Source organism: Anomalospiza imberbis, chromosome 17, assembly GCF_031753505.1.
Source record: "Anomalospiza imberbis isolate Cuckoo-Finch-1a 21T00152 chromosome 17, ASM3175350v1, whole genome shotgun sequence".
NCBI lineage: Eukaryota > Metazoa > Chordata > Aves > Passeriformes > Viduidae > Anomalospiza > Anomalospiza imberbis.
The window spans coordinates 1,478,362-1,502,763 of NC_089697.1; the positions used below are offsets into that span (position 1 = coordinate 1,478,362).

At 51.6% G+C, this 24,402-nt stretch overlaps 1 protein-coding gene across 1 annotated transcript in view; it reads right to left on the reverse strand.

Annotated features, from left to right (window-relative positions):
- The window catches only part of LOC137484413 (centrosome-associated protein CEP250-like), a 51,483-nt gene that overhangs the window by 14,510 nt on the left and 12,571 nt on the right, over positions 1 to 24,402 (reverse strand). The window contains exons 12-25 of the mRNA XM_068208286.1: positions 23,867 to 24,147; positions 22,518 to 22,677; positions 21,698 to 21,941; positions 20,916 to 21,070; positions 19,645 to 19,986; positions 18,797 to 18,987; positions 17,361 to 17,488; positions 17,014 to 17,183; positions 16,093 to 16,269; positions 15,780 to 15,794; positions 15,350 to 15,484; positions 14,221 to 14,501; positions 12,872 to 13,031; positions 12,143 to 12,295 (exon numbers count right to left, since the gene is read on the reverse strand). Coding sequence (XP_068064387.1) covers positions 12,143 to 12,295; positions 12,872 to 13,031; positions 14,221 to 14,501; positions 15,350 to 15,484; positions 15,780 to 15,794; positions 16,093 to 16,269; positions 17,014 to 17,183; positions 17,361 to 17,488; positions 18,797 to 18,987; positions 19,645 to 19,986; positions 20,916 to 21,070; positions 21,698 to 21,941; positions 22,518 to 22,677; positions 23,867 to 24,147 — 2,592 coding nt within the window. The remainder of the gene's footprint in view (positions 1 to 12,142; positions 12,296 to 12,871; positions 13,032 to 14,220; positions 14,502 to 15,349; positions 15,485 to 15,779; positions 15,795 to 16,092; positions 16,270 to 17,013; positions 17,184 to 17,360; positions 17,489 to 18,796; positions 18,988 to 19,644; positions 19,987 to 20,915; positions 21,071 to 21,697; positions 21,942 to 22,517; positions 22,678 to 23,866; positions 24,148 to 24,402) is intronic.

A 24,402-nucleotide genomic window follows, 5' to 3' on the forward strand; every position in this document is an offset into this window, starting at 1 on the left:
GTTGCTTCTTCCCAGATTGATTTTTTAAAGGAAGGGAATAGCAGTAGCACAGCAACACCAACAGCTACTGAATTTCACAGAACAAAGAGACTCCACCGAAACACTGTCATGTATCCTTGTGCTTTTCTGTCTTTCTTGCACTCTGAAAGCAAAAGAATTGGCACAGCCTCTGCTATTCAACACTCCAGTTGCTGTGTCTCTTCCTGTGGCAGCTCACAACTGGCTGCCTGCTGAGCACGGCAATGGACGGCCACAAAGAAGGAGGTCCCCGGTGAACATCAAGGCAGACACCTGGGGAAGTACAGAGGATAGGAATAACTCTGGGAGGAGAAGCTGTTCTGTGCCTCTGATGATGGTGCCAGCCCCCTGAAGGAGCAGCCAAGACAAGTGCTGGAAGCAGCCCTGCTCAAGGAGACATTGCCGCCCTCTTGGTGGAGGCAGAAGCTCTGCAAGCCCAGTGCTCTGAGTCAGGGGGCGCCTCGGTCTCAGCACGGTGGCCTGGGCAGCCGCGGGGACCCAGGCTGGCTGCCAGTCCTGCCAGCACCCAGTGACTGCGGCCTGGCAGGGCCCCCTTGCCCTCCTTGTCCCCAGCCAGCCCAGACTGGGCACCTCGGGTGTGTCCCCACCCTCCTGCTGAGGCCCAGCCTCGAGCGCTTCTGCCCCAGGCATGGCAGTGTCTCTGGGGAAGCTCCAGAGCAGCCGGCTGTCAGGAACAAGGCAGCAGCCTGAGGGCTGCTTATGGCCTCTGGCACCCAGTTCCTCAGGGCTTCCCACCAGCCTGGCTCCTCAGGGGCCTCCTGTCCCCTTGGAGCCTCCTGTCACCCACTCCCTCCCACATGGCCCTCGTGCCTTCCCACCGCCTTGTCCTGTCAGGGCCGCCGCAGCACCTCATCCCTTCACAGCCTCCCACCGCCCCGTTGTCCCCTCAGGGTCTCCCCCAGCCCAGCCAACCTGCCCGGCAGCGGCGCAGCCCCGACGGAGCTCCAGAGGAGCCGGATCGAGAGGCACCTTGGAGCCCTCAGCAACGCAGCCAGGAGCACACAGATGGCGTTGCCTGGCTGGGCAAGAGGGCTTGTGGCCATCTCCAGGCACCAGTCTGGCAGGGATCTCCGCAGCTCCGGCTCCTGCCCAGCCGCCCTGTCGCCAGCACAAAGGCTTCAGCAGAACCACCAAAGGCCAAGGGGCTTCTGGCCATTTTCCCTTCCTCACTGCACGCCTGGGCAGCTTGCTGAGCACAAGGACCCATGTTCCCCTCTATCCCTGTGCCCTGCAGACACTGGGCACCAAAGAAAGCTCCTGGGAGCCTAGGTATTAGAACACATACTATCTTTATATCCTAAAGAAGAATGAAAAAGAAGGAAAAAACCAATCTTAAAGAAAAGAAAAATCCCCCTGGCTCAGGCGGCCCCAGCAGACAGAGAACCTCTCAAATCAGGTCTCCTCACAGCTCCAGCAGCACAGCCAGCTGTGGCCCCACAGACAAGGCCGTTTCTTGCATGCCCTGCAAAACTGATCTTGCAGCTTCTGCAAGACGGATCCCGGAGCTCTCTCCACAGCCAGGGGGACAAACCTGGAGGTGCTGCAATGAGTAAATCGTCCATGTAATGTTAAATCCTTGACCGTGGGTGTTTTTGTTGGGCTGGAGACAAAGCTCATGCCACAAAATATTGACAAATTGTAGGAGAATTTTTCATCCTTTTTGGTAAAACCATCCGATGATATTTCTGCAGTGGTTCTCCTCTATTGATGGCTGCAACCTGTAGGAACTCACCCCTGGTTGGGGTGAACCGGAAAGGTGAAAAAGTCTCTCCTCCAACCCGTGTCTCCAAAGAAAGACTCAGTAGTCTTCTGTTGTCCTGTCTCAAGGTAGTTTATTGTATGTTATCTGAAAGATTTTCTCCCTGAGCTGCTGCGGTCCGTTCTGCAGTCAGGCAAGGGCACACTCCGACACCCAGGGGGCTGGTGCCTTCTTTTATATCATACATTACGTATTAGATGTTTACAGTTTTTCCCCAATGCCCATCACCTATATTGAACAGTGACTTTCTACTCTAAACCAATCTGTGAATGCCAACATCACCAAGAACATGGAGGTTAGGAAGGAGAAAGAAAAAGGACAGGGCACACCCAAGTCCCTGCATCTTAGAACTTCTGACCCCCATGTACAAAACTCAGACCCCTCTGTACAAGGCCTAAAACCCCCCAGTACAGCACTCAAAAATTCTTCCTTTCACTTTGTGACTACTTCTACTATAATAGCTAAACTTTTGTGATTTCTTGTTCTTCCTGCAAGCTTGGTAAATTGTTCCATGGATCAGGTTCAAAGCCACAGGGGTCTGTGGCTGCATTCCAGGGTCTCAAACGCTTCTGACCTGGGCCCAGAACATCCAAGAGTGTCCAAGGGACATTCTGGGTTCCGACAGCAACCGAAAAGGCAAATCGGGGAGCATCTTCTGGATGCAGTAGAATGTTGAAAAACCAGTCTTTTAAGTCGATGACAACAAGAGGCCAGTCTCTTGGAATCACTGAAAGAAGAAAGTCCAGGTTGCAGGGGTCCCATGTCTTCTATCACTTCGTTGATCTTTCTCAAGTTGTGGAGAAATCTCCAGGAATCAGAAGTCTTCTTATGAATGACAAAGACTGGGGAATTCCAAGGGCTATTTGTGGGCTTGATGTGACCTTTTTGCAACTGTCCATTTACTAATTTTTGTTGAGGGCATTTAGTTTTTTCTCTGCTAGAGGCCACTGACTCACCCAAACAGGGCTGTCAGTTTTCCATGATAACTCTAGAGTGGCAGGTGCTGCTGTGGCGCCCATTAAAACTCACTTCTATTTTGGTTCTCCACTGGGGCAGTACTTCTCTCCTCCATACTGTGATGGGTCTCTGCACCACAAAGGGACGGATGATCGCTGTCTTCCCTTCAGGACCTGTAACAGTAATCATGAATTCACTTTGCAGACACAGTGTGACTCCTCCAGTTCCTGTGAGAGCCCCCATGGGCGCCACTACTTTCCAGTTGCTCAGTCAAAACACGTGAGAAATTACAGCGACATCTGTGCCAGTGTCCAGCATGCCTGTCATGTGAACTGTTTTACCACAATGTGTTAGACTGCAAGTCAGCTGTGGCCGTTCATTGTTGACACATTCTAGCCAAAGGACATCAGGTGCCGGCTGAAGCATTCAGGTGGCATTTTTTGGTATACAGCTCGCTTAGTTAAAAGCAGAGTCTCTCGATGTATGTCTTGCTTAGCTATTGTCACTGGCAATGCAGTAGCAATAGCTCTTAGTGGTTTTGGTTGAATTACCACTGGAGCACTGGAAGCAAAAGCTAAAGGCATCAGCTCTTCATTACAATTTACTGAAACAACAGCTGGAAAAATGGAAAATCCAAGAAATATGTTCCTGTCTTTGCCTATAATTAAAAAGTCTTGTCTCTGCTGTGAAGTACCAATAACTCCTGTGGGTATGAAGTCATGGTTAAAGTCTTTTAAAAAGTATGTTAATTTAGAAGTTGCCAGTTCACATCATGCCCCTGGGGGTAATAAGTGGGGGTGCTTGGGAGATGACTGGCCACTACACAAATTGCATCTGGTTTGAGTTGCCTAGGTTTCCTTGGGATTGAGCTGCCATTGTTTGTTTTGTCACGTGGTGGTGCTGCGTGCTCTTTTTGAAGTTTCCCGACAGAGGCTTCCCATCTGTGTTAAATTTGGAGTGACAGTGGTTCGCATAGTACCTCCCTTTTCTGCACCGAGGGCAAATATTAGGTAATGTTGCATTTTTCACTGCCTCACGGGAGTCCTTTTTTTCAAATGAGCAGGTTTTCCACAGTTAAAACAGGGCCCTTTAAAGCAGTGAGGGTTTTCTCAATAGTTTTTGTCTGAGCCTCAATGGCTCTTTCGAGTTCCTCTCCCAGTGAATCTTGGGATTTCGCAAGTTCTTCCCTCAGTGCACTAGCTTGTATGGTCACAATGCGCTGTGGAGTGCCCAGCTTGCTGCAGGCAGTGAGTGTTTGTGGCACTGTTGGTGGCTGGTTCAGTATAGTTAGAATGACCCTTTTCCATTCATCATTTACATTAGCAAAGGCAAGGCTTTTAATTAAATGAGGATGTGCTGCTTCATCGGGACACTGCCTTAGAACCACCTGTACTAAACGGTCTAAAAATAAGGTTCAGTTTTGGCTTGTCAAATTAGAGAATAGGCATTTTCACGGGTTCCTGCAGGCTGCACAGTCAAAAGAGCCTTCCATGCTGTGTTTTTAGTATCTCCCAGCACTGCTCTAGACACGGATTCTGCTTTGTCCTTTCCATTGTCATTTGGAGGATCTTCAGCTAATTGACCGATTGTAAGTTGGGCATGAGGATCTCCAGCCTAGCTCTCTATCAATCTGTTAAGATGCTTTCACCATTCTAAGTCCTATGGAATATATTGCGAGTTGGTTAAAATCATAGACAAAACATTATGACAGTCTGAAGGTGTTAGGTCATAAGAATCGTATATACTTCTCACCACGTTATTAAAATATGGGGAGCTCAAGCCGCTGCCTTTAATAGCTTTTCTTAACTTCTTAATATTATAATGCGATACAGGTTCCCACCAGGGATTAGCAGGATTTCTCCCATACCTGGCTGGCATAGCAAGGAGCTCTCCATATGGTGAGTTAAAGTCTTTATTTTGCATGACTTGACATCCTTTGTCCGCCCAATCAGTCAGTCGTCTTGAATTATTTTCCAAGACTAAAGGAATCAAACCTGATTCCTATTCTGTATTCACAGGGCCAGGATATAAACGGGTTAAACTCTTCCTCCGAAGTGGAATCTGTTTCCTGCTTGATTTCCACATCAACAAGTTTGCAAATCACAGGGCTTTTCTCACATTCCTCCCTTTTCTGGCAGCCAGTCCCTTTTGTAGTGTTAATAGAGCAGCCTCTCTCCTTTCTGTTGACAGAGCTCTCCCCTCCCTCTTCACAAGAAGGAGAAATTTTGGTTTCTGTCCCCTTTAAATCTGTAGGTAAAGGCAGGGGTGGAGGGATGCCAGGTGAGTAGGGGATGGCAGCGGTGGCTGCAGGCTGGGAAAACAGCAGAAGCCCTGGGGGGAGCGCTGGGGGTGCCATGGCTCCCATTTGGGATTGCAGTGTCTCCAGTGAAGACTGGAGGAGAAGGAGGCTTTGAGGACGTGGCCCAGGACAGGGCAGGATTTGCGGACATATCAAGGAAGCAGAGAGCTGGGCGGGCTGCTTAAATATGTCAATCCAAGTGCGACATGCAGGCAGTAGCTTTGCAGCTGTATGATCACGATTTATGGTAAAAGCTTTGCATAGTTTGAGTCCAACCAAGTCCCACAGGGGAAAGGTGAACACAGAGGTATCATCTATAGTTGGAAACTGCTTTTGAACCCAAGATAGCAAATCTTTGAACTCTTGTTTTGAAACATTACAAGAATTGGAGCCTTAAGGCTCTTATAAACATCTCTGGGCTGTTTGGAGATCTTGTGCCCGATCGTGTTTCCCGAAGCCTACCTGCTGTCACGCCACAGGTGATAATATCAGTCTCAGTCCCAGTCCGAGTCGAACCAGTGGTGTAGGCAGAGGTCCCGATAGCTCCTTCCTTGCGGAAGAACTATAATTCCCTAGGGTTGCGCTTCCTTGCAGCGGCACTTAACAAAAAGTACTTCAGGGCGTTCCAACCACTGGACAAATTAGCCAAATCGCTTCCTCACAATGGAAGCACCATTTGTTGCAAAAGCCCAACTCTACAGAGATGGGGCAACTGAGAGGCATATAAAAGGTTTTCTTCCATTACCAGTCTCGTAGAAGGGGGAGATGGAAGCGATGTAAAACTAAACACCATTCTATCAGAAGCCCCCCTATTTCCTGGTTACAATACCTTATAAATATTTTTCAGCCTATTAACTTTTGCCACACAATGCTGCTAATACTTCTAACACCAATTACCTATTATTTTACCCCACACGGTCTTGCTGCAATGAATCTTTCACAGTTCTAATTCCCCAAAATATCTGGTCGTTTTGCAAGGCCATCTTTTGAAACTTATTGCTACTCCAATCTCTCTCTCAACAATGTCATCTCTATTCCATGGCCTTCCTGAGTCAGCCCACCTTCTCTCAGAATTTGCATACAGATGTACAAGACTGTGAGCTTTCAGTTGGGTTTTGAGAATCCTTTGTGTTAGGAATAAATTTGGGGTTTGACCGTTGGGTTGTATGTTTAACCGTTTGACCATTGTTCTGTTTATTCCACAGTTTAAAATCATTCCTCTGCTTGTTCCACAGTTCGCTTGAATGTGTTTACTAATTTCACCCCTGTTCGTGTTTCTCCTACTTGGTGTGTCTGCCCTTGTGCCCAGTCCCCACTCCGGCTATATCCCTCTAGCTTCACTATATGTATAGGCCCTGGGGTTAGCCCCCCTTTTTGTTGGAACCCCTTTGTGCCTGACAGGTTGGGCCCTCTGTATCCCCTCCTTGGCGTCGGGTAGTTCGGCCGCTGCTCCCTGAGGTGACTTCCTGGTTCCCAGAAGGCTTAGCATGTGCTGCATGTTAATGGCCGGACTCCAGCAGAGGACTAGAGCTGGACCCAGACCGCGAACAAAAGCAAGGACTGCTCAACAGTCAACATCTCCAGGACAGGGAGATGTCAGGGAATTGGAGCTGGCCTTCGTCACCCCTGGAGCCGGTCGCCATGAATTGAGAGAGGTCTGAACAGACTCACCCCCTTAGACCAACGAGCTATAAGCGAGTCTCTGGACGTATCCCCTGAGGGCGAAGACTCCGATCCTGCCGTAATCGACAGGATCGTCTACCCCTCCTCTGGGACGTCGACTCACCTGGGAGTAGCGGCGGCATCGCGAACCCCGTACCCCCGCCCCTTAGGCTATCTTTTAAATAAAGGCCTTATCAAGAGAGGAGCACAAGGTCTCCCGGCCATTTTGTTTACATCACTTTGCAAATCCATTTCTCACAGAGGAGCCGAATAAAGCGAATACCCACCTCACTGAGTCAGTCTCTGTGGTGGCTCTTGGCTCAGTGTTGGAGCGAATCAGTTCTTTTCTCAAAATGTTAAAACTAAGTGGTATCTACGAACAAAAACACAGCATCTGGTTCTGGCAAAACAAACACATTGCTTTTCCTTCCTTCAACCTTTGCATTTCTGGACAAGTTTGTTTTCTTGATTGCTGGATTATGTACCACACTCTTATATACACTGCAATTATTAACACAAACCCAATCCCAGTTAGTGCCAGTATCACAGCTGCAGGATGTAGCTCAGCTTGGAAAAACCTGTGGCAGTTGGGGACCATCCAAGCAAGTTTTCCCACCAGTGATTCTCTCCATCCCTCTTCATTTGTTCTAGGACATGATGTGCCTTTTCTACATTGTGATGGACACTGATTGGCGTCTTCTGACTTTTCTTCTTCTGCTGTTGTGGTAGTTTGTGCAGGCCAGGATGTTCCAACAGTTTTTTGACCATGGTAATGTTCATGTCAATTGGTGTTGGAGAAAAGTTGACGTGTAGACCCTGTAGAACAGCTTCTGGTAGGTAATGGTTGAAATCACATCCTGCTCTGTTAGTAAAATTACAAATACCAACTATTGAGTGCTTGGCAAGCTGGATGCGTTATCTACTGTTAAGCTGTCACAGGGGTTCTGAAACACAGACATCCTTGCCTTATCCATACCAGGATGGATTCAGGATCATTGTTGGAGTACATTTCAGTGAGACAGACCTTTTGTTCTGGGCTTTCAGAGGGTTACTTTCACATTGTCTTGGCGGGTGGTCATGGTGATGGGCATATCCTGTGGTCATTTGTGGCAGGAACTGTCCATGTTTCCTGCCCCGCGCCTTCCACGGTTTGGGGGATATCAGGAGAGGCATAAGCTCCAGCTGGGATCCCACAGAGGGTGGGGCTGGGGCTGCCTCTTCCCTTCCAGTGGGGGAATGGGAGGAGCGGCCCTGGGGATGTTGGGGTGTGCATGTTTATCTAGCTGGGGGTATGGCTACATTTTAACTTGGTGTTAGAATCGGATCTGCCTGCCTTCAACGTTTCTGCTGGCTGCCGGTGGGTGATGCTGAGCTCCACTGCTGCTTGATCTGATCTGCCTGCCCTCTCTGTTTTCTGCCCTCTGCCGGTGATGTTGCTGAGACTGCTTGCTGCCTGTGAATTCACAAATGGAGCAATTTCCCCTCCTGCCCCTCCCCGGAGACGCCAGCACACCTGGGAATGGTGCCAAGCTCGCATTGGAGCGCCCCCTGCTGGCTGGCGGGAATCATCGCACCCGCCCTGCCTCACTGGGGCCCGCCAGCTCCCTCTGCTGGCTGTGGTTGTAACTGCACCAAAGGGGAAAGTGGTGCTTGACGGGTGGAAAACTCCTGTTATTGTTTTCTTGTGTTGTTTGTTGTTCATTCTGTTTTATATCTAGCAGAGAACTGTTATTGCTGTTCCTTTATTTTTGCCTGGAAACCCTGTAATTTTGAAGTTGGAATAATTTGGAGGGAAGGGGTGATTTTTTCCATTCCAGGAAGGTTCCTGCTTTGCTTGGCAGACATCTGTCTTTTAAAACCAAGACAATTATTGCTGCCCAGTGTATGGCACGAAAGCATCGAGAGGAAATGGTGAAAAGAGAATGACAGTTCTGGGGCACAGGATAAAGCACCTCGTTAAGTGGCATCATGTGGTCTAGCTTACCCTGGTTTGCTTGGCACATGATTGCGGCTACATTTTTCCAATTTGCAGTCCCTTATCAAAACATGGGTCTCATGACTAAGAGCATTGGGGTTGTGATCGAGTTTGTAGAACACGCCAACAAGGCAAGAAATTCAATGCTTGTAAATTTCTTCTGGAATGTGGGCACATGGCTATGTAGCAGTCATGGGCTAAGTTCATGTCTTTGGGGTTTTCTTACTAATGGTACCTATTGTGATGAAGCAACACGGGGGGAGTTTTCTCCCAACTCTTCACTCACTTCTTTGGGCCTAAGCCAACAGCTTTTGAAGAGTTTAAATTTCACCTAGAAGCTAAAGAGATCATCTACTTATGTTTTTGCTGTGTTTATTCAGCAAGGTCTGTTCACCATTCTAAGACAGGTTGAGGTTACCTTGGGTAGCTACCCCAAAACCTGACACAGAGGGCAGGGACATGGTCCAGCAGCACCAGCTGCAATCAGAGGGAAAGGCTGATGGTGCAGCAGTAGAACCCACGGATGTTACAACTGTCCAGGTTCCAGCTCAACCACAAGGCCGGCCACAGCCAGCAGCAGTCGCCCCTCTGCAGAGGAGGAAGTCTCCAAATCAATGTACTGAGTTAATGTGAACGTGGAGCCAAGGCCCTCACAACCAGCAGAGGAGCCAAAACCCGAGATCATCACTGAGTCCCTGTTGTTTGACAGTCTCCACAATCTGTGGAAAGACATTGCACAACAGGGACATGAGGCTTTTTCAACCTAGTTGATTCAAGTTTGGGACCTTATGGGTACAGGCGTGCAACATGATGATACTGCAGCAAGGGTTTTGGGCTCCTTGGCCCAGGATGTGGGGATTGAACAGGTGTTCGTGAGGGAGCCAGGGCCCCTTTCTCTCTGGGAGCGGCATATAACAAGTGTAAGAGAGAGGTTTGTTTCCAGGGACAGCCAGCAGAATCACCATCATAGAAAGCCCTGGAAGACCAGGAAGGAAGGGATCCAATGTCTGAGTGTCTCGGTTTGAAAGACAGGTGTCTGCCAAGGAAGGCAGCAAGCTCCCTTAGAATGGAAAATATGACCCCCTTCCCTTGGAATTATTATAACTTTGAAATTACAGGGCTTTCAGGCAAAGATAGGAGAAAAGGAATAGCAGTTCCTTACTAGCGTGTGTGTGTAACAGGGCAAACAAACACCAACCCCGGCAGCAACAACGAACAGAGGCACAGACCCAGCGCCAGCCTTCTCCCGGCCGCAGGCACCTTCCCCTGCGGCGCAGTTCCGGGCACAGCCAGCAGGGGCGCCGCGGGCTCCCGGCCGGGCAGGGCGGGGGCGATGATTCCCCCGCGGCTGCAGGGGGCGCGTTGGCGCGAGCTCGGCCGCCTCTCTGCACACGGCAATGGCGGGCGGCCCGGCGGAAGGGATGGAGAAGGAGCCTCCTTTGGAACCCTCAGGTTTTTTGTAATTGTTTAATAAGAATAAGTGTACTTTAGCCAAAGGAGTTAACTGAAGAACGTTTTTTAATTAGAATATTATTGAGTCTTACTTAGTTTCTAAAGAAGAGGAAAATTACCATCAGACCTAAGTAAAAGCATACAAATGCCAAAAGAAGTTAGCCCTCAAAAGCCAAAGACTGTAAGTTGATGCGGGCTTAAGTCCAATCAAAGAAATAGAGGAGGGATTTGTTATGAACAAAGTTTCCAGGTGTTCCCCAGAGAAGTGGGCAGGGCCTTCCTAGTTCCCATGGCAACACTGGAATGACTGCTGGCTACCGGTATTGAAATGTTAATTAGTTAATTGCTCTGTTTGTTTTCCCTAAACTACCCAGAGGTAACCTGCCTTCCCCCCCACCACACTGACATTCTGGGACTAACGTGCAAATAAGAAAACCCCCTGGGATCATGGGAGTATTTTTGGGGGGTAAAGACACCCCTAAATAAAAAACTAAACACAGTAGAGGGGGATGGACAAATGCCCTAGCCGAGGAAGAGGGAAACACAACCCGTGATCAACTGTTGTCTGTCACCATAACTTCAAAGCAACTAGACTGGGGTGGGCCAGGGTCAAGTGGAGCCAGAAGAGCCAGGGGGCCTGCGCTGGGGCTGCCACCAGGGAAGGAGCTGGGACAGCTGTTGTTCTGGACTTCAGCAACAGACTGTGCACTTCACGCCTCCTCATCCTTTGGCCACCGGTTGTGCCACAGGAAAGAAGAAGAGACAGCTGCTGCTCTGGACTTCAGAGACAGACTCTGCATGCTTCCTTCCTTTCTGGCACCTGGAAGAGCTACAACAACGCGGGCAAGCTCTGTTCAGGACCACTGCTCAGCTGATCTCTTTAATAAAGAGCTGAACATTAATAAAGGCATAAGCCCTGTTCATTTCAGTCCTGAGGCAACCCAGGAAGAGGACGAGCTCGGTCTCAGAGACCAGAACCCCCAGCTGAGGGATATACCCCTGCCAGGCAGTCAAAATCAGCCGTTCCGCTGCAGAAAGCTGGTTTCCCATGTTCCAAGGAAACCCTCCCTTAGCAAACGTCCACTTCAAGAGACAGACAGTCTGCTATTTCAGGGAAAACCTGTCCCGCTCAGTTCTCGGCTTCTAAGAGCCGACCCACGGTCCAGACAGGACCAAGCCTTCTCCAGAAGGCACGCGGTTTCAGCGTTACCTCTCTCAAGAGGGCAACGGTGTCCGGCCAGAGCCTCCAAGCTGCTGGCGTGCAGCCGCGGCCGCAGAGCGACCCCTGCAAGATGCCAGGGCTCGGGTCTTCAGCCGAGGCTGCAGTAAGAGTCCACCAGACGCTGTTCCTTCAGGGTAGGGTGCAGTTCATGACAGGAGTCACCAGATAGCGTTGTTGAGGCAGGACGAGAACAAAAGACTCCAAGTCAGAAGACGAGAATTCCTACTCATTTATTTCAAATACATCGCTCTTTTATGGAGAGCATCGTGCAGGCTAATTTCATTGGTCTTAAAGTCAAAACATCTCACACTGTTGGTGTGCAGTGAATGATGCACGGTGGCAGAACATATCTACAAACAATGTGAACAGCAAGGCAGATAGGGAATTATTTACATTCCTTTCCAGTTCTCTCTCAGGCTTAGCCTGGTAGAATCTCTCTCTTTTTCTCTCTGACTGAAATGAGAATATCCATACACGGCCTTACACTGTATGGCCAAGGCAAGAGCTTTGTCATCTATGGATATTCTCAGTTCAGTCAGAGAGAAAAGGAGAGGTTTCTACCAGGTTGGGCCTAGGAAAGAGTTTCACAGAGCACCAATGGTGTGAGATGTTTTTACTTTAAGACAAATGAAATTGGTCTGTACGATGTTCTCTAGAAAAAGAGCGATACATGAAAAAAATCGGTTGAGTTTAGTTCTCTTCTCGTCTTCTGAATTCGATCCATTCTGTTCGGGTCCTGCCGCAACGGGGACAGTCATCAGTGCTCTGGAGCCTCACACGCAGCTCAGACACCTCAGCCTCCAGCACGTCCACGGAGTCCCTCAAAGCACATTCTCCTAATGGAGACTCCTCCAGTTCCTGCAGCAGCTGCTTCTCTTGGGTTGCCAGGGAAGCCGCCATCTGCAGCACTCTGTGCTGAAGGGCCTGCATCTGGAAGATGGATGCACAGAGCCTCAGGGACAGGGCTGCTCCTGAGGCTGCAGAGTGGGCCGCAGGGAGAGCAATGAAACAGAAATGATTGCAAGCCAAAAACACACCAAAACAAGAACGCAAAGAAGCAAGGATTCCAAAGGAGACAAATGTAGAGAAAAGAGGGAAAGGGAGGCAATGGGCATCCTTGAGGCTGCAGCTCTGAACAGCAGCTGAGATGGCTGCGCTGGAAGTGCCCTGCCCAGCCTGCCATAGCCACCTCTGTGTCCCCACATTGCTCAGTGCCCGGCACAGGCACCAACTCTGTCTGGGACAACACTGCTAACTGAGGGACACAGAGGCTCCAGAGGAGTCTGCTGCTGCTCCCCTCCCAGATTTCCTGCTGGGAGCCGGGAGAGAACGGTGCAAAACTTGGGCAGCAGACAGCAGATCCAGCCTCGGCCTCAGGGTGCAGCAGCAGCCCCGGGCAGAAGACGGCAGCTGTGCGTGCTGCTGGGAGGGGAAAGAGGTTGGGGCCTCCAAGGCAAAGGTGCTGTTGTGTGTCCCTGGAGAAGAGGACGCCACTGCACAGCTTACCTGGGTGTTGAGCTCCCGCAGTTTTCTAGCGCAGTGAGAAGAGAGCTGTTGGGCCTGCTGAAGAGCAGATTGACACGGAGACACCTGATAGTTCAGTGCCAGGTGCTTCTCTTCCAGCGTTCTGAGGCACTGGCTCTTCTCCTCCAGAGACACTATCAGCCTAGAAGGGAAGCAAGAAACTCATTGCTACATGGTAGCAGATTTTATAAACTCTCAGGACTTGCAGCACCTCAGGGAAAAACTCCTCTGTCTGATGAGGTCTGTCTAAACAACTTGGCTGTTTGTTCCCCCTGCAGTCCCAGCCCAGCATGTGCCTACTCCGCTTTTGGCCCTGAAAGAACAGGGAGTTCCTGCCTACATGCCCTACCTTCTTTTTGAGGTGGGAATGTGAATACAAACCTAAGAAAGTCTTGCAATGAAGACATTAGAGGAGAGGAACCATTTTCTTCTTTGGACTAACCAGGCTCCAAGGGAGGGAGGTTTGGTCAACATGGAAGAGACGTTTCCTTCCCCCATCTTGTATGTCCAGGTAGGAGGAGAAGCACCCTACAGCCAGGGGATCTCAGGCGAGTTCCCTAAGATCTACCAGCACCCATCCTACTTTCAGCTGGAGAAACAAAGGCCCAAGTGGCAACAGAGGCTTGGAGCAAAAGCTGATGGAAGATGCAGAAGGCTCCAGGCAAGCAGGAGTGCCCTGCCTTTCCTTTGCCTTCTTCTTGGAAGAAGAATCCTGTGGCACTGAAGACTGGCAGGACTTGATCAGCTGGAGGAGACCCCCATACCTTGGTCCTGTTTCTTGCATTCTTTGCACAGTCAGTAAAGCCTGTGACTGGGCAGGGTGGCAGGGAGCCTGCTTGACCCCCTCCAGGCACCGGGGCACATTTTATGAGGAACCATGCAACAGAGCCATTCTTGTTGCTGGGCTGCCTCCGGGGGCAATCTGGCCTAGATCAGCAATCAGGGCCTTCAGATGGTTCTGCCCAGAAAAAGCATCAGATGCCAGGCTGATCCACATCCCAGAGGCTTCAAGTTACAGGATCCAAGGTGGAGCTGATGGATGTATCCAGCTCCTCACAATGCAGCTCGGGCAGTGTCAACACACCCACCTAAAAACACAATACCCCCTAGAGGGAAAGAGCTACCCCAAAATCCTTTCTCTGCAGAAAAACTCTGTTTGAAGTCTTAAAAGTAAAGAAAATGAAAGACAACATCCAGACAAGGAGAAGTGTCTGCACGGAGAGTTCAGAATCTGCCACTTAGGAAATGCTGCCAAAGCCCCTGGCAGGTGCAAAGAGGGCAAAGAGGGAATCCATTCACCACAATGCAGAGTCCCACAGGCTTTCATTTACCTGGCTTTTTCCTTCTCTAGGGCATTCACGGAAGCCTGCAATTCTGAATTTCGCTGTGCCACTTCTTCCCGTTGACTCCATTCCCTCTCCAAGGACTCCAGATGCACTTGCAGATCCTTTTTCTGATTTTCTGCCTCCTTCAGCATCTTCTGGACATGCTCAACCTCCAACAGCTTCTGCCTGGACTCTTCCTGGGCCTCCCTCACCTCTTGCTGGGCTCTCTGGACAGTTGTTTCCTGGGACTCTCGGGAGGCTGCCAGCTGAGATGTCAACTCTCCCACCTCCAGTCAAAGGGAACAAAGCAGTCAGGGGCTGCAGCCACAGCTTGTCACTGTCAGCCACAGCACAGGCTGAGAGGAAAGGCAAAGGACAACTTTCCATTTCTCCCTGTCCTGAGAGCCCCAGATTCACACTGGATATGGACAGGGCACCTGAAAAAGCACCTCCCAAACCAAGGCTGGCAAGGAGAGGCCAGCAGGAATCCATGCTGATGGTTGCTGGCCAACAGCCCAGAGGACTAGCCCAGCTGTCCAGAGCAGCAGCTGAGATTCAGCAGAGCACTGTGTGTCCTGCAGAGCAGCTGCCATGGAGCCCCCAGAGCCCGAGACAGCCCCAGGGATCACCCCACCAGCTGCTGCTCTGCCATGGAAAAGCAAGAAGGCCACAGACCCCTCGCTGCATGGCTGCAGTGCCAGTGCTGTTTCACTCACCTGCTTTTGTAGAGCCTCCCTCTGCTCAAGGAGCAGATTCATTTCCTCTTTGAGGCCTTGTAGCTCTTCCTTGTGCCTCCTCAGTGCTGCCTGGACTTCACTGCGAGCTTCCTGCAGCTCAGCTTGCAGATTTGCCTTGATGGTCTGGCAACAAAATGCAGAGCAACTTCCTGGGACCTGCCCTCAGGCTCAGCTTGTTCCACGTGCTACCTCAAAATCCCCTTCCTTCAGCTGCTTCTTTTGGCTTCTCCAGCTAGCTCTGCTTCCAAGCAAGCCTTCCTTCCTGGGGCTGAGCTCTGGAGCTTACCAGGCTCTGTGCTCCCAGGGCCTGAAGCAGCCCTTGCCTCCTCAGTCCCAGGAGCTGCCTTTTGTGCCCTTGTCCCTGCCCTGCCCTCTGTTGCCTGCCTACTCACACTTACCTGCCCCTTCTCTTGCAGCTCTTTCACCTCCTGCCTGAGCTGCTGGACCTGCTGGTGGGCTCGGCTGAGCTCTCCCTGAGTCTGGAGCAGTGCCTCTGATAAAGCACTCTTCTCCTTCTGCTCTTCCAGCAGCACCTGCACCGAAGGAAAGAGCAGAGGGCTTCACACTTCTCCTGCAGCATCCGTGTGGCAGAGGCAAAGACTGATGGGCTCACGTGCTCTCACAGCACTCGGCTGCTGCTCCCCTGGGCCACTGCCTGCCCCGGGGCCAACACAGCTTCCCAGGAAGTGACTTAAAACACAGCCCAGAAGACAACTCTGGGTTACTGTTCAGAAATACTCCAGGCAAGTCTTTAAAAAGATTTTTCTCTTGTCAGTGTTGCTGCTGCACCCTCCCTGTTCCCACATAAGAAAAGAGCTACAAACTCACTTTGGCTGTGAACACCTACCAGTACACACCAAAAGGGGAGCGGAAAGAGAACAGCGAAGGTACCCTGAGGTACATCTTAGAACAACAGAGCACAAGAGCAGCACAAAGATCTCAGCTGATAGCTGATGTTTCTGCCTGGCTTCCTATGAGAGGGCTCATTGCTGGTCCCAAAGACAGCCCCGTTCAGCTTTCACCTCCCCCAGTTCAATGTAGAAGACACGGAGGGCATGCTCCACACAGCCCCATGTCCTGCCATCTCCCACAGCTCCAGCCTTGCAAAAAATCACACCAGTTCACCTCTCTCAGTCATTACCTCTCGCTTGGCATTTTCAAATCTCCTTAGTTCTTCTTGTTGGGCCAGCAGGGTGGCATCTTTCTGCCTCATCTCAAACAGCACCTTCTTGTGCTCCTGCTCTCTCTCTGCCTTCTCTTTTTCCCATTGCTCCAGCGTCTCCTGCATCTCTGCACGGTGCCTTTCGCGCTCACTTGCCTGAGGAGGGGAGGAGAAATTTGCAAGATGAAGTCCCAGGCAAGCTCCTTGCTGAAAAAGGTGAAGCTTCATCCCTCCCACAGCCCCCAACCGGAAAAGACAACAGCACTCCAGAAACTGTGTCCTGTCATGGAATTCAAAAGGAGGCTCAGCAGGTGCAAGAATCACAGACTCGTGCAATCTCTTCTGTTGGCAAAGACCTTCCCAAGCGTTGAGTCCAAGTGCTCAGAAAAGGAGGTGTCACCTTCTCTTCCCTGACACCCCAGTCACAAGGACTGAAGGACCAGGGACAAGGGGCCTGTTCCATTTGCTTCCAGCCCTAAGCTAATTCCTCTGACCACCATGGAAGCACAGCAAGAAAGGAACCGAGTTCCCACGCCTGCAGCCAGCAGCACTGTTGGCATCTGCTCCATGCCGGCAAGTGCTCCACGCTGGCATCTGCTCCGTGGCAGGTGGGACTCAGGGACAATCCTGCCCTGGGCTGCCACGCTTTGGGTGGGCACTGCCCAACCTGCTCTGGAACTCCTCTTACGCCCTCACTGAAGCTGTGGCTGCATTTACTGTCCCAGCACCATCCTGGGGGCTCTCAGGCACCTCCAAGTCCAAGCTGCTGCCTCTGCTGCCCGGCCCAGCAGCGGGAGGCCTTGGCAGAGGATTGCTGCCCTTTCACACCCTCAGGCTCTGCTTGTGCTAAACCAACCCACAGGGCTGGCTTGGACACTCCAGAAGTGTACTGTCCCCTACCAGGTCTTGCAGGAGCTTCTTTATTTCCAGTTGCTGAGCAGTTCCCTGAAGCCTGAGGCTTTCATGATGCTGCTGCTCTGCCTGCAGGAGCTGTTGAGCTGTGTCTTCCCGTTCCTGCCTCCTGAGAGATCTCTCTGCTTCCAGCTCATCTTGCAGGCACTTCACTTCTCCTACAAACAAGACCAACAGCAAGAGTCAGAGTCTTTACTGACTTTACTGACCTCAGGCCCTTTCAGTGCCACCAGCCCCACCACTTCTCAGAAGCTCTGTGGACAGAAGCAGCTTTACAGGGTGCTTAGTTCTCTAGGCAGGGGCAGCACCACAAACAAAGCACACGAGGTTCTCACCTTCTATCATCTCCTTGGCCTGTGTGACTGTGAGCACTTGAGCTTCCAGATGGTTCCTGGTGGTCTGCAGCTGAGATATCTGCTGCTGAGCAGCAATCAGCTTGGATTCCAGGCTCTCCTTTGCTGACCTACGAGTTGCAAATACGGAGAGACATGAGTTGCTTGCTCCAGACACCCACAGCCGGGTATTCCAGGACGACGTGGCTCAAGATCCCCACACCTGAGTATGGGAAATGGGTCACGTGGAAACTCGCCCAGACAAGGCACATTTATGCCATCTCAACAGCAGAGCAGGGCCCTCTGAGGGACTGCCCAGGCCTTCCCTATGGCCTGGCATAGCACAGACAGCCCAGCCCAACTTGGCCTCAACAGCCAAACCTTCAGTTGCTGATCCTGACCTATGACACTGGCTAGCTGTGTCCAAACAGGCTGGGGCGACGAGCAAAAGCCCAGCCCCTGCTCACAGCCCTTCTCTCATCAGCACTTCCAAGCTGCTCTGCAGGGGGACACAACAGACTCTTGTCCTTGCTGACTGCTGACTTTTTAATGCTCTTGATAATGGACATAAAGGAACATCATCTTCCAGACACCCTGTATTTGTGAGACTTCAGAACTACTTTGCATGACACGGTAAAATCTCATGGTCACGGCAGCACTTGTAAAAATTCAGGACACCCTTTTGTCTGAACAACAACCACCTGAATGCAGAGACTGCAGTTTAAACTCTTGCAAGGTCATGGAGTAGACTTGCCACCTTTATTTTAGTGTTGTGGGCCAAGCAGGCAGTAGCCCGAGGCACTTGTCCTTCTTTACAGAGTGAGAGGGACCATCCAAAGGGAGCTTGGCAGGTTTGGCAGCTGGGTGCCCATCAACAATCAGCAAGAATCCCCAGAGGCTGTTGAGAATTCCAAAGAGCTTTCCCTGCTGCTCTCCAGCCAGCTCTAGGGCCTGTCCCACACTTCTCAAGAGTGTGCTTGGAAGGAGAAAGCCCTCAAGATTTTCAGCAGGAGCCTCTGGCTTCCCCCTGAATGGCAGTGTGCTACTCCCAACGTGCCAAGGTTGGAGCCTGGAATGCTGAAGACGAAGCTTCAGTTCTGAAGATCAGGATCATGTCAGGCTACTTGGTAAGGAATGAGGGATGTTCAATGCCCAGAACAAGGAACCAAAGCCAAGAGAAACCTGAGGTTTCACTCAGCATCTGCATGGTTTAACTACTACTCAGTTCAGGGCTGGGTGGATTGCTTTGGACTTCCCACAGGAGTGTGCTCGGCGGCACAAACAGGAGCTCATGGCTCCTGAGCTGACGAGAGCTTTGCTGGCTTTAGGTGTCAGAAAAAGAACCTTCCCATTGTGACATATTTTTGTTCTTGAGACTCTTCCATATTCTGACCAGGGAATATTAAAATACCACAAAAGATTCTACTCCCTGCCTTTACCTGGTCTCCTCCAGCTGCCTGGAAAGGTCTTGTTGGAGCCACTCCATGGCTGCCATTCGGCCCTCAAGGTCAGCCTTCTGGCCCAGCAGCTCCTGCTCTCGGCACACCTGGGCCAGTGCGTGCCCTTGGCCAGAGGATTCCGGGCTCAGCTGCTCCAGAGAGCAGCTCGATGAATCTTGCTCCTGGGAAACCTGGAAGTGGGACAAGGTACAGCTCGAGCCCTTCCCCGGGAGCCCTGTGCAGAGCCAGCCAGTGGCACCTCGCAGGCAGCCAGAGGACAAGGAGCACCTGTGCTCTGGGCTCAAAGTTTCACAGCATCTGCCCTATGCAGCTCTGATAGCCGGGGCTGCCAAAAGCCTCTGGCACTGTTACCTTGGAAGTGCTGTGTCAGGCCCTGCTGGCTTGCCTGGGACCAGACAGCTCCTTCCCAACAAACATCCCCACTCCAAACTCCATGTTGTCACCCAAAAATACTGCATCTTCTGCAACTGCCAATACCATTTACTCTAAGCACCAGGAGTGCAGCTGATTTTCAGCCATTGGTCCACTTTAGTCCATCACTCAGTTTAGTCCATCCCTCTGCTCACCTGCTCCATTACTTCCCACACCAAATCCAAACCCCCATGTGTTGCGTGGGCACAGGAAAAGCAGCTCCCCATGCCTAGCTTTTGGCCTGGAGCAGATTGGAACAGTAAGCTCCAGAGCTGGAGCAGTCTTTCTGGGTGAGCCAGGAAACAATCTGGCAGTCAATGGTCTCTGGCTGGAGCCAGGCAGACAGACAAGGCTGCCTGCTGCAGCCCGGGCTGCTTTACCCAAGCAGGCCTGGACTGACAGGGATAGAGACCCACCTCCTCATGGGAAACAGCACTGGAATAATTCAGGGACCCTGGAGTGGACTGAAGGTCAATGCCAGTGCCTGCCTGGATACCAGACTTCCCCATCAGGATGTACAAGTCTTTCATCAGAGACCCTTTGGCAATTTCACTTTTCTTCAGTGCAGCACTCAGTACTTGGGTGTTCTCTCTCCATTTCTTCAAAGAAGCCGCCCCATGCTCCAACTCTTCCTGCTCGCCTTCCCTCTCCACTTCTGATTCTTGAGTATTTTCCTTATGTCTTCTTAACTCAGCTGCATGCATTTCATTCTTCTCTTCCACGTCTCTCATGTGCTGCTGGTTCAATTCCTGTCCATGCTGCCAAAACAGGGAGAAAAAGGGTCACTCATTCGCCCCCTCGGTTTGCTTTTCAGACCAGATCTGGACTCCTGCTGCAGACCTTTCCTGCCCCTCGGGATGCTGCAGACCTTTGCTGGGCACCCCCCTTGATGCTGCTCTTTCCCAGCTCACTCAGCTTGTCCCAGCTTCCTTTCTGCCCTTCCCCAAGCTCTTGCAGCCCCACTCCAGTGCTCCTCTGGGGAGGAGCTGCCAGATCTGCAGCCAGGATTTCAAGTCCATGCTAAGCAGGATTTAGGCAGTGCCACGAGGATGTGCTCTCCATCAGGGAGGAAGGGAAGAGCAAACACCCCCAGCATTTCCTTCCCTGGGCTTGGGCTGACAGCAGTGGTTTTCCAGCTCTGCTGTGTAGAGTTTCCATGGCTCCATCCCTGAGAGCCCCACTGCCCTCTCTTGGAGCAGCAATGGCCAGATCCCTCTGTCATCCTCTGCTGCCACTCAGGACGAGTTCTCCCCTTGCAGGCACACGTCCTGGTGTGGATCAGCACTTGGCTTTCCTCTCTTCTCTCCCCACTGGCTGCTCTCAGATGGCCGAGGCCAAACACCTTTCTATTAACAGCAAACTTGCTCCTCTCATCCCTCCTTCCAGATCCAGATATTTAGGAATCTGGACGTGGGTTTGGACACGAGGAATTCCCCAAACCATGCAATGTCCATAGAGACAGTGTGGATGTTGAGAACTATAGCTTTTAGGGCACAGAAGCCCAGCATAAAGGAAAATCAGCAGCCTCAGCATTAACTGGCTTTGACATGACTACAACATCTTCTCCTCCTTATTCAGAAGAACGCAGTTGGAAAAGTTTAACGGGAAAAAGGTGCTCCTTAGAACTATTAACTGAATGTGCAAACACAGCTAGGAAATGGCCCTTTGTGGCATCCGCCAATCTCACCAGCGCATCGATCCTTTCCTTCTGCAGGCTCTCCAATTTCCTCTGCAGAGATGCCACCTCCTGACGAAGAGTCACAGCCTCTTCCTGCCTTTCACAGGCCTCTTTCTCCAGGGCAGTTTCTCGAGAGGTCTGCTTGACTGCTGCCTCCCACAAATCTGCAGCAGGGAGGGGGAAGGAACAGGAGAAAGGAGAAGGGGAAAAGCAAAGCAAAGGCAAACTGATGTGCATCCTGCAGAGACAACAGCAGTGTCTTCTCTGCCTGCCTGAGTTTGCCAGGCCCTGAGCCCACAAGGGCTCCAAAGCTGACAGAAAGGAAGGAACCTTGCAGGCAGAGAAAAAAGCAGGAATGAAAGGGGCAATGTTCAGAGGGACAGGAAAGTGTGTTTGCTCTTGGCCTTGTGCAGAGTGAGCAATCCAAAAGAGACAAAGGAGAGGGGATGCCTGTGCAGCCCTGCTCCAGAGAGGCCAGTAGCCTGGAGGCTCTGGCAGGGCCTGGAGTTTGGGGGAATCGAGCTGAGGCATCCTCCTACAGCTCCTCAGCACAGACACGGCACCTGGAAGGCTCCAGCTGTGCACGGGATCAGCCATGGCACAGCCGGATGGCACTGCCAGCCACAGCATCTTTCTCAAGAAAAAGCTTTCACTGGCACTTGGATGGATAAATCTCCTGCTGGTTGTTTTTCCCCTCTGCCCTCTCTGGGCACTTTTCCTCTGCGAGCCATCAGCGAGATCCCCGCAGGTGAGACAGGATGGGGCAGTGGGTGGGAGAGGAGAAGCTGTACCTTGCTCACTTTGCTCCAGCTGTTTCAGCAGCTCCTGATTGTGGGCTCTGAGATGGTCCCTCTGAGCCTGTGTCTTCCTCAGTTCCAGCTCCATGTCCTTACACTGTATGGCCATGGCCTCTGCTCTTTCCTCAGAGCTCTGGAGCCTCACACGCAGCTCAGACACCTCAGTTTCCAGCAGCTGCTTCTCTTGAGTTGCCTGGTGAGCTGTCTGCTCTCTCTCTGTCAGCAGCTTGGCCTGCATCTGGAAGATGGATGCACAGAGCCTCAGGGACAGGGCTGCTCCTGAGGCTGCAGAGTGGGCCGCAGGGAGAGCAGCAAAGAAGAAATGATTTCAGGCAAAAACCATGCCAAAACCAAAAGGCAGAAAAGCAAGGATTCCAAAGGAGACAAATGTAGAGAGAAGAGGGAAAGGGAGGCAATGGGCATCCTTGAGGCTGCAGCTCTGAACAGCAGCTGAGATGGCTGCGCTGGAAGTGCCCTGCCCAGCCTGCCATAGCCACCTCTGTGTCCCCACATTGCTCAGTGCCCGGCACAGGCACCAACTCTGTCTGGGACAACACTGCTAACTGAGGGACACAGAGGCTCCAGAGGAGTCTGCTGCTGCTCCCCTCCCAGATTTCCTGCTGGGAGCCGGGAGAGAACGGTGCAAAACTTGGGCAGCAGACAGCAGATCCAGCCTCGGCCTCAGGGTGCAGCAGCAGCCCCGGGCAGAAGACGGCAGCTGTGCGTGCTGCTGGGAGGGGAAAGAGGTTGGGGCCTCCAAGGCAAAGGTGCTGTTGTGTGTCCCTGGAGAAGAGGACGCCACTGCACAGCTTACCTGGGTGTTGAGCTCCCGCAGTTGTCCAGCGCGGTGAGAAGAGAGCTGTTGGGCCTGCTGAAGAGCAGATTGACACGGAGACACCTGATAGTTCAGTGCCAGGTGCTTCTCTTCCAGCGTTCTGAGGCACTGGCTCTTCTCCTCCAGAGACACTATCAGCCTAGAAGGGAAGCAAGAAACTCATTGCTACACGGTATCAGATTTTATAAACTCTCAGGACTTGCAGCACCTCAGGGAAAAACTCCTCTGTCTGATGAGTTCTGTCTAAACAACTTGGCTGCTTGTTCCCCCTGCAGTCCCAGCCCAGCATGTGCCTACTCTGCTTTTGGCCCTGAAAGAACAGGGAGTTCCTGCCTACATGCCCTACCTTCTTTTTGAGGTGGGAATGTGAATACAAACCTAAGAAAATCTTGCAATGAAGACATTAGAGGAGAGGAACCATTTTCTTCTTTGGACTAACCAGGCTCCAAGGGAGGGAGGTTTGGTCAACATGGAAGAGACGTTTCCTTCCCCCATCTTGTATGTCCAGGTAGGAGGAGAAGCACCCTACAGCCAGGGGATCTCAGGCGAGTTCCCTAAGATCTACCAGCACCCATCCTACTTTCAGCCGGAGAAACAAAGGCCCAAGTGGCAACAGAGGCTTGGAGCAAAAGCTGATGGAAGATGCAGAAGGCTCCAGGCAAGCAGGAGTGCCCTGCCTTTCCTTTGCCTTCTTCTTGGAAGAAGAATCCTGTGGCACTGAAGACTGGCAGGACTTGATCAGCTGGAGGAGCCCCCCATACCTTGGTCCTGTTTCTTGCATTCTTTGCACAGTCAGTAAAGCCTGTGACTGGGCAGGGTGGCAGGGAGCCTGCTTGGCCCCCTCCAGGCACCGGGGCACATTTTATGAGGAACCATGCAACAGAGCCATTCTTGTTGCTGGGCTGCCTCCGGGGGCAATCTGGCCTAGATCAGCAATCAGGGCCTTCAGATGGTTCTGCCCAGAAAAAGCATCAGAGGCCAGGCTGATCCACATCCCAGAGGCTTCAAGTTACAGGACCCAAGGTGGAGCTGATGGATGTATCCAGCTCCTCACAATGCAGCTCGGGCAGTGTCAACACACCCACCTAAAAACACAATACCCCCTAGAGGGAAAGAGCTACCCCCAAATCCTTTCTCTGCAGAAAAACTCTGTTTGAAGTCTTAAAAGTAAAGAAAATGAAAGACAACATCCAGACAAGGAGAAGTGTCTGCACGGAGAGTTCAGAATCTGCCACTTAGGAAATGCTGCCAGAGCCCCTGGCAGGTGCAAAGAGGGCAAAGAGGGAATCCATTCACCACAATGCAGAGTCCCACAGGCTTTCATTTACCTGGCTTTTTCCTTCTCTAGGACATTCACGGAAGCCTGCAATTCTGAATTTTGCTGAGCCACTTCTTCCCAGTGATTCCTTTCCCTCTCCAAGGACTCCAGATGCACTTGCAGCTCCTTGTTCAGATTTTCTGCCTCCTCCACGATCTTCTGGATGTGCTCAACCTCCAACAGCTTCTGCCTGGACTCTTCCTGGGCCTCCCTCACCTCTTGCTGGGCTCTCTGGACAGTCGTTTCCTGGGACTCTCGGGAGGCTGCCAGCTGAGATGTCAACTCTCCCACCTCCAGTCAAAGGGAACAAAGCAGTCAGGGGCTGCAGCCACAGCTTGTCACTGTCAGCCACAGCACAGGCTGAGAGGAAAGGCAAAGGACAACTTTCCATTTCTCCCTGTCCTGAGAGCACCAGATTCACACTGGATATGGACAGGGCACCTGAAAAAGCACCTCCCAAACCAAGGCTGGCAAGGAGAGGCCAGCAGGAATCCATGCTGATGGTTGCTGGCCAACAGCCCAGAGGACTAGCCCAGCTGTCCAGAG